Genomic DNA, 12663 nt, shown 5'->3' with positions numbered 1-12663 from the left:
AACAGGCACCGGCCCCATCAAGTCTGACGTCCCCCATGAGGAGAAAATACACTTGAGTAGAGTCTAAGAAGCGACTCCTAGAGGCTCAGACCCACTTTATATTATTTGACCGACAAGTTGAGAGAAAGCAGGCGTTCTCCACCTGAGTCAAAGTGAGGCCACGTTCAGCGTCATTAGATGAAACCAACCTAAATGCTTCCAGACTTTCACGCCCTGTCACCTCTTATTTCATCTCACTGCATCTGCAAGCACCTCCAGCCATGCAAGAGCCACATCTACTATTACAAGGCCGGCTGCTCTATTGGTTTCTCCCAATAATGCTAGAAAATGACTCTTGAACAATCTACGTTTAACTGGTTCGAGCAGAGACTAAAAGATTGACTCTTTCCAATCTCTTGTAGAATCCTCAACTAGTGTGACCTTTTATTGGCGTCTTATTGTGCGACAAGTCGTTAAGTTTTGAGGGACTTAGGATAGTTCAACAGCTGCAATACTTAGTGGATGTTTTCCATGTGAGGTTGCTAAAACTTTAATATAGATTAAAGGTTTGGAGTTTGAGCACAATAGAGCTGAATGTACCATGAGGTGCCCTTGAAAGAGGCTTTGAATAAACCCACAGTGGTCATATTTAACAATCTACATCTTAAGCTCTTATCCAATCCACTAAATCTTGTCTAAATAAGAGTCCTTACTGCTTCTGATGCATTTAAAGCAGGGGTCTCAAACTCGTGCCATGGAGGGCCAAAAGGCTGCAGGTTTTCTTTCCAACCAGAAACTCCACCAGCTGATTTCACTAATTACCTCACCTTCAAGCAGAGAGCAGGGACTAATCAGTGGAATCAGCTGGTGGAGTTTCTGGTTGGAAAGAAAACCTGCAGCCTCTTGGCCCTCCATGGCACGAGTTTGAGACCCCTGATTTAAAGGATGCTTTTCTGTTTAATATGAAAGAAAATCTTTTCTGCAGTGAGCATCTGATGAATCTATGTTCATGTTATCCAACTACTTTCCCTGACAGATATTTCCTCTGCCAATGTGAAAGGCGTGCTCTGATCCAAGCATTTGGATCTTTAGATAACATCTCACAGCATCTGGTTTTCTGCTTTCCAAGTCTTTATGCTTTGCCAAACTCTGTGGGCCACAGTGCTTGACTTTTAACCAGCAAATCATCAACTCAACTATTCTGCTTTTTCCTCAAAGGCCCAAATGAAACATTATCTCCCCGACTCAGATTTAAATTAAAGCCGTGACAAGAACCATGCTTGTGAGGACCAGCGGGGGAAGGGAGGGGGACCTTCCAGCCATCGCTTCAATTTGCTCACACTCAACTCGCACATGGGCAGGATCAGGAAACACAAGCCCGGTGATGCCACGACCGAATGACCTCAGGGTGACAGGTTTGGAGAGTGTTCTTGCCCATTGCCCTCAGGCCAAAGTCAAGTATGTCAATGTGTGCATGTGGGTTTCATTTGAAGCAGCATGATTAGTTCACTGACGCTCGCCTGAGATCCCCCTCCATGGGAAACCCTCTCTCCACAGGAAACGGTATGTTTTTGTTAGCAAAAAACAGACATAAATTACTAAAATGGTGCCTCGGTTGCCAATTTATCACACACTGCCTCATTGTTGCTGCTTGTGCACATTTGACATGAATATTGCTTTTCAGGAAACCGTCATTAGTTAATGGTATTTACATTCCTGTTAGTGTGGTGAACTATGTGTCTGCAAAGCTGAATTTGTGCAATAAATCCAATAATTGTCTCGTGTCTTCTCTTTAATATAAATGAAACTTGTGTTTTACTGAGACATAAGGGGAATAAAAGATGCTGTTAATGTTTGGTGGCAAAATAAGAAATAATTTCACTTAACTTTGAAACTTATTGCTATAGTTCTCGGTATGACTGCATAATTCCTATCAGAAAAAAATCACTCGTTAAGAGTAATACCTAGTAAATGCAGAGTAAGAAAAACTGAAAGACATTCTTCTTAAACATGTGAAAACTAAATGTTCAATAGATGATGGTTGAACATCAGCAGTTTGATGGATGTTTTTCACTAGATTTCAGATAGATTCATCAGTGCACAGTACACAGGCCTAATGTGAAGCATTTGTGTGTCATATATACTTTTGCAAGAATATATTTGACTCAACCTAAACAATCAATGACAGAAACACTTGTATTTCATTCACAGTTTAAAAATTTTGATTAATGTGGTTGAAAGTGCTGTAGCAAAACATGCCAAATGTTACTTCTCAGTCTCAAATGTGCGGCACACTTTTGGGCAGGAACTACAGACAGAAGAGGCCACTTCTTGAGGTAAGACAACAGAAACTGTTTTGATATTGTTACAAAACCCAAGACAGGTTTATTTTACCTCATTCTGAAGCCAAAATAGCATCAAGCTACAAGAAGATTATGATTGATGGGTTGTTGGTAAGAAATACTGGAAATGTGGAAAAGTGTAAGTGTTCGTAATATAACACGGTCATTGAGTTATTACAGTTTGAGAGTTGCTTCACATGGAGCTTGAGCTTGTGATTTTTAAGCAGGACTTTTATCTGCTTGCGTGCAGCACATTAATTTATATAGAGATAAATGAAATGTAGACCTAACTACAGTTTGTAAACTGTACGTTCTTTTGTGTTCAATTTAGTGTTTCATTTTGAGACTATTCTGTGTGAAACTGCTTTCTTTAATGACTTCTTTGGAAGATTGTACTCAATATTACAGCATTGTAAACTATTTAAGTAAAGGGCGATATCAGCCAAACAATTTAACCAGCAGTTTTCTCTAAATATCGTCCTTTCAGGGTAAGATTTTGGATCCCAGTGAATCAGCACAGCCCCCTCCAGCATGAATTAAAACCAATTATTAGTGCAGTAAAAGTCCTGCAGTCTCCTGCCAAACACTTCACAGTGAGCTCTATTAATGCAATAGTAAACAGATGTGCCACCCAGAGCTTTAGTTTGATTTGGATTGTAAATGTTGTCTCCAGGGAGATCACTAAATAAATGTTTAAACTGCCTGCAGGGTTTCTACACTTTACTGTACCGAGTTATGTGAGTCATACAGATGCTACACACTTAAAGTGTAGCCCAAAGTAGTGAATTAGTCTGAGGATCACAGAAAAAGGCAGTTTCAGAGTCATTTGAGAGTCAAATACCTAAATGCAACAAAATAAGCCATAAGTCAAGTCTTTTTATGGGCTATTTGGGCTCACAACAAACACCATATACTGCTTCAACACGCTGCTTATGAATACCCTATGACTGTACTTCAGGCTGATGATATCTGTGTTCTCTCAACACAATAAACTTTGTTTTCAAAGTTTCTTTTCAGTGTCCGGCATCTTTTTCTGATTTCTTGTTTTTAGACTAAGTTTGATTTAGGATTAAATGTGCTTATAACCTGACATGAAATATACTCTTCCTTTCCAGAACATTTCAGGTGCTGAAGTCGCTAAATGCATCGTCATGTATCTGATTTGTTGGTAAAATACTGCATTGAGAAACAACACAAATACCACAGTTATTCTTCTTTAATAATCTTTACAATGGGAAAAAGCTAATCCAACATAATTATGTATTTTTTTGCATATGAATGAAATAAATAGCAAAAAAAGAACAACAACAAACCAAAATATGCAATATAGAGTAGAGTTGCTCCCGTAAGTTTAGCAACTTTGCACCAAAGTGAAAATGAAGGAGTGTGAATGAGACTGCCGTGGCTGAGGAGTCTTGTTGTGATGGAGTGATGGTTGAAATGGCACCCAATGAGAAAAGCAAAGACACAAAAGAGACTGAAGGCATCCTAAAAACACAGAGGACGCCGACATAAATAGGGACCCAGCTGCAACACTTCACCCGAAATATGCGTCACTATTACTTTATGTCTATGTTTACTTTGTGCTGCTGCTTACGTGATGAAGTCGTCACATGTTTTGTAGAAGACAGAATCTGCAAAGTGTCTGACTAAGCGTTCCCATACTCTGACTGTGTACTGTGAAGGGTTTGACCACCTACAGCAACAAGAATATTTTCAGCTACAGTGGAGGAACCTTCAGAGGCTGAATGGTTAGAAAGACGCAGACTGATGTGATGCTGTCTCCTGCAGATGATGAAGAGTGAGGAATTCTGGCACAACTTCATCTATTTCAAAGATGTACGCAGAAGGAAGAGAAGTTTAAAAGGTTCAAAGCTAACACCTTAGGGTAGGGTCTTTAAATTGTGTTTTTTATGCTGCTAGTGTCGCTTGAGTTTTGACCCCTCTATGCTGTCACCTGTTTCTACAAAACTTTCCGATCATGCACGTGACTTATTTTGACTCATTTCTTTCACAACGTGTGAATAATGACAAATAATTAAGGTAAGGTGTTACATCAACCTGAACTGGAACAAGTCATTAAAGCTGCAACAAGTAAAAATCTATTGTAAACAAATAAATAAGTTTCATTTGAAAAAAAGAAAAGAATCCTTCAGAAACACAAAAACTGGCCAAAGGAAAAATAAAGAGACACAGCAACAAATGAGGCGGAGGTATCTGTGTGCTTTTTGTTGGTTTTTACGGACAGAATGATGAAAGCTGACAAAGAACGGCTCAATTTTTACCTGGAGTAACAGAACTGACAGTTTTGCGGTCAATAAGCTGCACTGATGCTGCTGCTTTAAACAGAATAAATAAAACTCTTTCTAAGCCAGAAAATATGATAGAACTCTGTCTTCATGATACCGACTATGCACCAATGTTTAACTGAATAGCACCTTATCATAAAGACCAGAAAATATATGTCTGTGTTGTCCAAATGCAATTTAAAGTTGCCTTTTTACTGGTGTGGTGGTCATAAAATCATGATATGTTAATTAGGGATGAATGGTAATCACGGTGTAAATTATGACCATTTATGATTTCTTCCTATGTAAGATGCATCAAGTCATGTACAGGAGGATATACTTTTTAAATATTTAGATTTTCAAATAAAACTTTCCTATATTAACTTCATTTGAATCATTTTGCCATGTAAGGCAGTTTCTTTAAATCTACTTTCTGGACGTTACTTTAAAGGTTGTTCTATAGCACTTGTTTAGAATACTTGTTTTTTGACTGTGACAACTGGACTACTTTGAAAAACTCAAACCTACAAGAGATGAAGTCAGTCTTCATTGCATTTAGACTTTAGTAAAAAAAAAACAACAACACACATCATAAAAATTTGCATGAGACATGGTTTGAAAATATTTTCCTCTGTACAAACTGTATTTACTCATAGAGAGATACGAGAGGTCTGACTGAGAGCACCAGCAACAATATTAAATATTATAATCAGAAACTAGCTACTTAAAAAACAAACTCATACTGTACAAAGATACATATACAACATACACTGACAGCCGTTTGTGCTGCCCAATAAAGGTCATAATATTAACTCTTATACACAAATATACACTTGTGTACTGGGGATACAGGGTGAAGACAGCAATAACAACAAAGAACATTTACTTCACGCCTCATATATGAAATAAATATTTCTAGAGTTATGCCTCTGCAGATATATGGCATCGTTGGACAGCACTGTCCTGATTTATAGGTTTTGTTTGGAGCCTTGGCTTGAAATGGGCGCCATGTGTTTTTAATGATTCCTTAAGTGGAGCAGCATTGTGTTTTTGTGTTTTTTTGTCTTGATTCTAATCAGCACCATGCCACTGCAGGGCCCATCTGGGTGGGCTGGAGCTGGCTAGCCAAGGGTGGCGCGAGACACCCAGCGCTCACTTTGTAATCTCCTGCAGTTTTAGGCTTAAAATCACTCTTAGTGCACAGGTCTGAAGGGATTTTAGCACACACAATGTCTACTCACAGTGACTTGTCCTCAGTGAGGAAGGTAAGTGTTGGAGGAAAACAAGTAAGTACTATCGTACCGGCTTCCAGGGTCGGCGGTGCCACGAGGCTGAGCCTGGGCACGGCTGCAGGTTGCACTGCTCCATGTCGGGAGGCTTGTCCAGGATGTCACAGTTGTAGTCGTTGAGCCTCTGTCCGTTGGGTCTTTGACAAACCACCAAGCGAGTCTTTCGTCCCCCACCACAAGTTTGGGTACACTAAAGTGCACAAACAAAAAAAAAAAGCATTCATTACTTAGTGATGTTTCTCAAAGCATGCTTAAAGAGGCTTGAAGAGATTGTTTGAATGTCCATTTATAAGAGTTTATCTCTGTGCTATGACATAACCTCACCTCTCCCCAGACGCCATAGTTCCACAGAGGACAGGGCCCAGAATCACAGCTCTTTGACTCCGCCGGTTTCACCCTCTCATCACAGTAGCTGTTGCTGCGTCCATCAGCATCCTGACAGACAACCACTCGCCGCTGGAAGCCTCCTGCACAGGTACTGGAACACTGCAAAGCATACGCAGTGTATTAGTAATGTCTACTAGTTATCACATGTAGCAGAATTTGTTTTGAGCCCACTTCAGTAGATACTTTAGGTCCCAGCATGAATGATCATAAATCACAGTTGACTGGACATGCACATTATTAAACCTAAACTTAAATATTCCTATGCAAGTATCATGTCTAATTTATTTCTAAAGCAAAAAAATGTTCAAACTCACCAAGTGTGAATAACTTAAAAGTATTTCAAAAAAAAAGTTGCATCAAATTTTCAGATTCTGATGATGTTTATGGTCAATGTTTACAAGCCCACAAATGTAGGCTAACGGATAAACACAAACATCACATTCACAGCACACATCCTGTTGTGCTTAATCAACTCTGAGCTCAGCTGCACGGTTTAAAAACATCTTCAAAGATGGAAAACATCAGTCCAGGAAGAATAATCTCAAACACCATACAACACGGCCTTGAACGAAGGAGCCTGTACACTCTGCATCCAATTAAAATGACACATCCCTACTGTCAATGGGAGTGAGCACATTCAGAGCTTCTACATGAGAGGGAGGACAGCCCGGGGTGAGCCTGCACAGCAGTGCTTCCAGTCAACTTCATTACATGAGACTGAACAGAGGACTAGATTCAAAACCCCTGCAGCAGGGGATTTTAGAAAACAGGGTTCTTCAAGTCCTACAAAACACTTCTGCGGAGATTCAATCCACTAAAACTCATTCAACAAACAAGGTCCGATTTAAGTGGGAGAAAGAATCCGGTCTTGTCATTTCAGAAGAAGATTGGCTGAATGTGTGTTCTGTGCTGTCCACCTCTACCAGTTCAGGTCTCTGGTGGGATTTTTGCTGGAGAAATGTTATGAGCTACTTTATAACTCCAAAAATAAAATGTATCCCAACAGCAGAGGTTGGTAGGGATTTTCCACAATCTATCTTGGTAACATCCCTACCCACTTCTCAAAAAAAGATAAGTACCCATTAAAGATTTAATTAGCAGCTAGTAAAAAAGCTGTTACACAAAAATGGTTGCAACTCGATCCTCAAACAAACACGGACTGGATCAATATTGTGTCTCAAATTAAAGGTAAGGAAAGATTGACTTTCTCACTTAACCTGAGAGCAGAGACTTTTTTTCAAAACTGGGAAAAATGGATTGTGTATATGTCATTGAAGGCTTGAACCACTACTGTATAAACTGACTGTATTATTTATTTATTTTCCTTACTTAAAAGAGGTCACTTAAGCAGACCTCTAAAACTGCACCAAAATAATTTAAGTAGTCCTTTTGATGAAGCAACACGCAATGTGCTGCCTAGCTTAATGGTAGTGGGCCAATAGAAATCTTAATCTTTGTCTCCATTAGATGCAAATCTATTCAAAACTGACTACTTTTGTCGACTGTTTCTTCCTTTGCAGACCTTTCTCACTCTGAAGGCCTCCTTTTTCACAAACATTCTCACACATAGCAATAATTATTTTAACTCATGTGCAACCTTTAAATTACAGTTCAGATCTGCTTTGAATTTCTACCATGCAAGGCTAAAATAATCTCTTTGTGCTACTGTTTTCAATAACCATCTGGTCACACCAAGGCAATTTCAAGGAGAAGGGATGCCAAACTGACTTCAAGAAGCAGAACTACAAACAGGAGACACAGCTTCAACTGCAGAAAAGCAATTTGCCCCAAACCATTCTGGAGTCCCCTACAAAACACTCTACATAATGACCACTGTGAAGTCCACAGCATGCGTTGCAATCCGTCTCGTGTCGCTGTATACAAAGCCTTTTTTCCATGTATGGCTGTCTACCCTGAGAAATGAAAACATCTGCTACCTCCAAGTCAATGTTTTCACAAAAATGTGTTTACAACAGACACACAGGCCTTCATGACAATATAAATAAGTTACTGCTCTGGTCAACCATAAAAATTCATCTGACATTTTCTGTCTTGAGAAAGATATGTTTTGTGGGAATATTAATCTTGTTCTATGAAAATATCCTGATTTGTTTCTTGTGAGCAACGGGAAAATAACTCATGTATTCAAATAAATCTACTCATTTCTCCAAAGATCACATGCTGAACATACTGCGCCCCAGGGTCCCGTCCTCCACTGATTGTCTGAAGAGGGCACGTTCCAGCTGCTGTGTCCAGGATGGCGTCCTGGGTCCTGGGGGTATCCATAAGGCTGGTCATTGATGCGCTGACGATGGTAAATCGAGGAGCAGGGTGCCGAGGTGCACTCCTGTTCTGTTGCAGGCTTTTCATCTGGGTCACAGAAAGCCTGGTCCACGGGCTGGTGGTAGTTGGAGCAGACCACCTGTCTGGTGGCTCTTCCTGTACCACAGGTCAGTGAACACTGAAGACAGGGGGAGAAAAAAATCTGTTATTTTGACCAAATGTATGTTTTTGAAATTATTAAAATCTCTTTAGGGTGAGGACCACACAAAGAGCAGTGAGTATGAGAACTGATTCACTGAATTCATTCTGTTAAATGGTTCAATGTGAACTGATTTTGTACTTAGTAAACATCACTATATCTTGAAATTTTATTTTATTGAACTTCTTTTAATTTTCCCCTTAAGATAAATTCAATTTATCTCTCTCATGAGCTTTTTGGGGTTCTAATTCACTTCTGAGTCTTGGGACTGTTGTTTTTTATTGATAGCTCTCATGTATTGCTCCATGGTGTGAGGAGTAGTGATGAGAAGTTTCATGAGTCTCCAGTTAGAAAACAACGACAGCAGAAATCAAGTAATTGTGTATTTAATGAACTAAAGATTTCGCCCTCCGTGAACTTTCATCAGGGTTTTATTTCACATGAACGCACGATTAAAAGATTGTGACGGAATCATCGTAAATCCTTTTTTCCATGAGTCCCATGTTGTCCTTCGGTGACATCCTTGAAAGTTTTGGCCGTCATGCCATGCAAACATGGACAGATCAGTGATTAAGTGTCTGAGATCACAGCAGCACCAAATTCCCAGTTTGTTTCAGGGCGATTGTAACATTGTTTTGAACTAAGTGATTACTGACGCTAGAGTGGAAAACATCTGCATTGATTGGACACAGTGTCAGAGGCTTTACTCACAGGAGACCACTCCCCGGCACGCCATTGGCCACAGGGGCTGAAGCAGACAGAGGTCTCTGGGGGGCGGGGCAGATGGGCACAGTGGGATTCCTCAGCTACGCCTCCTTGGGCATCTCTACAGCTGACATAACGCGCTCGCTTCCCCTTCCCACAGGACACAGAGCACTGGAGGACAGGCAGATACAAGCAGAGCTGGAATAAATATTTATTCTGTGTGGAATCTGAAACAAGATGATGTGGTTTTCTGAAGTGATGCCATTTAACACGCTATAAGGTTCTTGACTCAGCTGTTCCAGAGATACACTGAGAGTTCAAATGGTAACAAGAGCCAATTGTAGAAAAATACTAACAAAGATTAAAGATTCACAGTTTATGTAGTAGCGCAAAGATAATACATATAAGAGGTTATCATGTTCAGTTCAAGCTGACTCAATAACCAATGACCTTTAATGAAAAGACACAAAAAAGCAGATTCTGATTTGAACTTGCACAACAAAAAACGTCTGATAACTTGGTTGGAAGAGGGAAATAATTCAATTATTCTTACACCTGGTTTTTATTTTTGTTTTCTAGCACTGACAAGCTGGAATCCAAACTTATTTTTCAGTGGCTGTGGCAATTGGTCGTTCTCTTTCCCAGACTGCAGAAATATGATTTTATGAAACTGGATGAGATGGACTGTGATAAATAAAATGCGGATTCAGCAGCTCTGGTTACCTGAAAAAAAATTTTTTATTTGTCTTTATTTGATATTAACTAAAACTTTAATCTCTCTTAATGCTTTCTTAAAATCTGAAAAAAAAAATGGTCAAAAGTAGGGATGGGTACCTCTCACCTTTAAAACATAATGGTACCGATGCCCGGTACCTGGTAATCGGTATTGGTACTCATCGGTACTTTAGTGTGTGTTTATGGGGTAATAAATATTAATTTGTTTAATAATAAAACCTCAAAGTTTTTCAATTTAACATACTTGTTCTTTAATATATAGCCTTGTACTGCTGTGTTCATACCCAGCATGGAAAATTGCCAAATCTTCCACTCCCTCACAGTCACAAGGATGTGTTTTGGTTCCTCATAACGGTACCTTTTGATTTGACATAAATCAATACTCTGTACTATAAATGGAATTCGGTCGGTACCTATAAAAGTTCCTAATTTGGTACCCATCCCTAGTCAAAAGGGTCTGAGATCATCACTATTATAAATTTTCTTTCTGACTTAGTAAAACAGACTGGAACGAATGCTGTGGCCTCTTAATGGCCTATAAAAGCAAATGATCATATTTTTTGTATATAAATCGCTACAAATGGCCTGAAATTTTTGCAGCAGGGTAGGTTTCACACTAAGCGGCTAACAGCAGACTGAGTGTAAATTTTAACTAAAGAAAAAACTTGATTTTTATGCTTATATATGTTATAGTTAAGGCAAACATGGATGAAATGTTTTTGCTTAAATCACTGCCTACATGTACAGGAGAGAATCAGACACAGAAACAGAACTGATTGAAATTTTTTGTTTAACACCAGCAAGATTCTCTACATCACAAACTCTCTTTTTGTGCTTCCTCCAATTTATCAATGCCTCCAGATATCATTTGTTATTTTTGAAGATTAAAGATGAGCTTGCATGTTTTTTCTATAAGCTCTGTATATTTTGGAGTTTTTGGTGACATAAATCAGCGTGTTTATAGTTTACCTGTTGCCTCTGTCCTGAAATGACTCCCTGATCAGCTTTCACATGCATTAACTCTACAGCTGTACCTCGGCTCTCTCAGTGGGACCTCATGGTAAACATTTCTGAGGGGATGAATACCTAATGCAATCAAATGGCTCCAGCCCGAAGAGGCACGTTAATATCCTTCTCATATCAATGACACTCTACAGAGGATGGCAGTTCCGCTGCCTAAGGGGATGTATGCATGTGTGTATGTGTGTGTGTGTATTATACATGTGTGTGTATTAAGACCACACTGGTGCTGGCCTCTTTGACACGTGAGATCACACTGACTCTCAGACTGACAGAGGAGGTTCAATCCTAGAAACTGTAGACTCATGTTTAGATGAAATCTGGCTTTCATTTGGGACGGGTAACAATGCAAAGAATCAGAGAGACAGAGGGGCCTCTCAGCACAGACAGTGGAGCCTGTGTGTGTACGCGTGTGTGTACATTTGTGTGTGTTTCAGTTTGTAGATTCAGCAGGGGGTTAAAGAGACAATGCCAAAGAGGATCATGGGCCTGCACTTTGTGGACTATCTGGAGGAATGTTGGCATATACACTCAAGTTTAATGAGTTGACTTTTTATTTGCAAACATACATGTAGGAGACCTATCATTACTAGAACGTGGTTTCCTCTTTATTAAACACACCAAAACACACACACATGTCATCAGTTTCCCCTTTTCAGCAAGAAAAAAAGAAGAATTTGTTTAGTATTCAACAAAAACCACAGTGCTGTAGTATATCCTTTGTACTGCATAAGGTACGCTGTTTTGTGCCATTATAGAGCCAACAGTTTGTTTCCATACCGCAGTCCAGGATCCGTATCTCCACTGAGTCAGGAGCTGAGCAGAGTTGTCAGGACGAGGTGTGCTTTTCACCGGAGAGGCCCACGGACACGCAGGCATCTCACAATCCTACGAAATAACCACATGAAATTACAGGAAAATAATAAATGACTGTGAATCATTCAAAAATGAGATTAAAGGGTGGAGTTTTAATAGGCCAAAAGTACTGACAAACATGTTTCAGACTCTCTTGGATTCAAATGTTGAGCAGAAGTGCAACTCTAATAACTTGTGTTTTCCTAAAGGAATACGCCTCAGAGAAAGAAATTAAGCACTTTAAAACAGCTGTGAAAAGATCTTTTCTTTAATTCTACTTTGCAGTTCTTGTGGAGCTGCTACAATCAGTGTAGTGGCCTCGTTGCAACAGCTAGAGTTAATCACCTTCACAGAAACAGAAAAGTAATCTGTTCAACACTCCTTGTTTCCTTTGAAAACCTATCTTAAGTACTCCTGGACAAAATAAAGTGTATTTGTCAATGTCAACATGAACTTAATATCAAAGAAAGTATAACAGGTGAATATTCAAAGGAGCTGCTTGTGTTGATGTGATTGGACATATTCAGAGCTATATGAATAATCGTACAGCAGGTGAACTAAATAGAGCTCATAAAATTAGA

At 39.4% G+C, this 12663-nt stretch overlaps 1 protein-coding gene across 1 annotated transcript in view; it reads right to left on the bottom strand.

Annotated features, from left to right (window-relative positions):
• Positions 1-12663, bottom strand: part of LOC141796287 (A disintegrin and metalloproteinase with thrombospondin motifs 20) — an 89558-nt gene that overhangs the window by 23800 nt on the left and 53095 nt on the right. The window contains exons 24-28 of the mRNA XM_074677318.1: positions 12008-12115; positions 9479-9643; positions 8477-8746; positions 6223-6384; positions 5912-6088 (exon numbers count right to left, since the gene is read on the bottom strand). Of these exons, the coding sequence (XP_074533419.1) occupies positions 5912-6088; positions 6223-6384; positions 8477-8746; positions 9479-9643; positions 12008-12115 (882 nt within the window). The remainder of the gene's footprint in view (positions 1-5911; positions 6089-6222; positions 6385-8476; positions 8747-9478; positions 9644-12007; positions 12116-12663) is intronic.

Source organism: Halichoeres trimaculatus, unplaced genomic scaffold, assembly GCF_033239565.1.
Source record: "Halichoeres trimaculatus isolate MK-OKI-2021-1 unplaced genomic scaffold, fHalTri1.1 fHalTri1_scaffold_10, whole genome shotgun sequence".
Taxonomy (NCBI): Eukaryota; Metazoa; Chordata; class Actinopteri; order Labriformes; family Labridae; genus Halichoeres; species Halichoeres trimaculatus.
The sequence above is the reverse complement of the archived record's forward strand: the minus strand, read 5'-3'. Positions and strand labels throughout refer to the sequence as shown.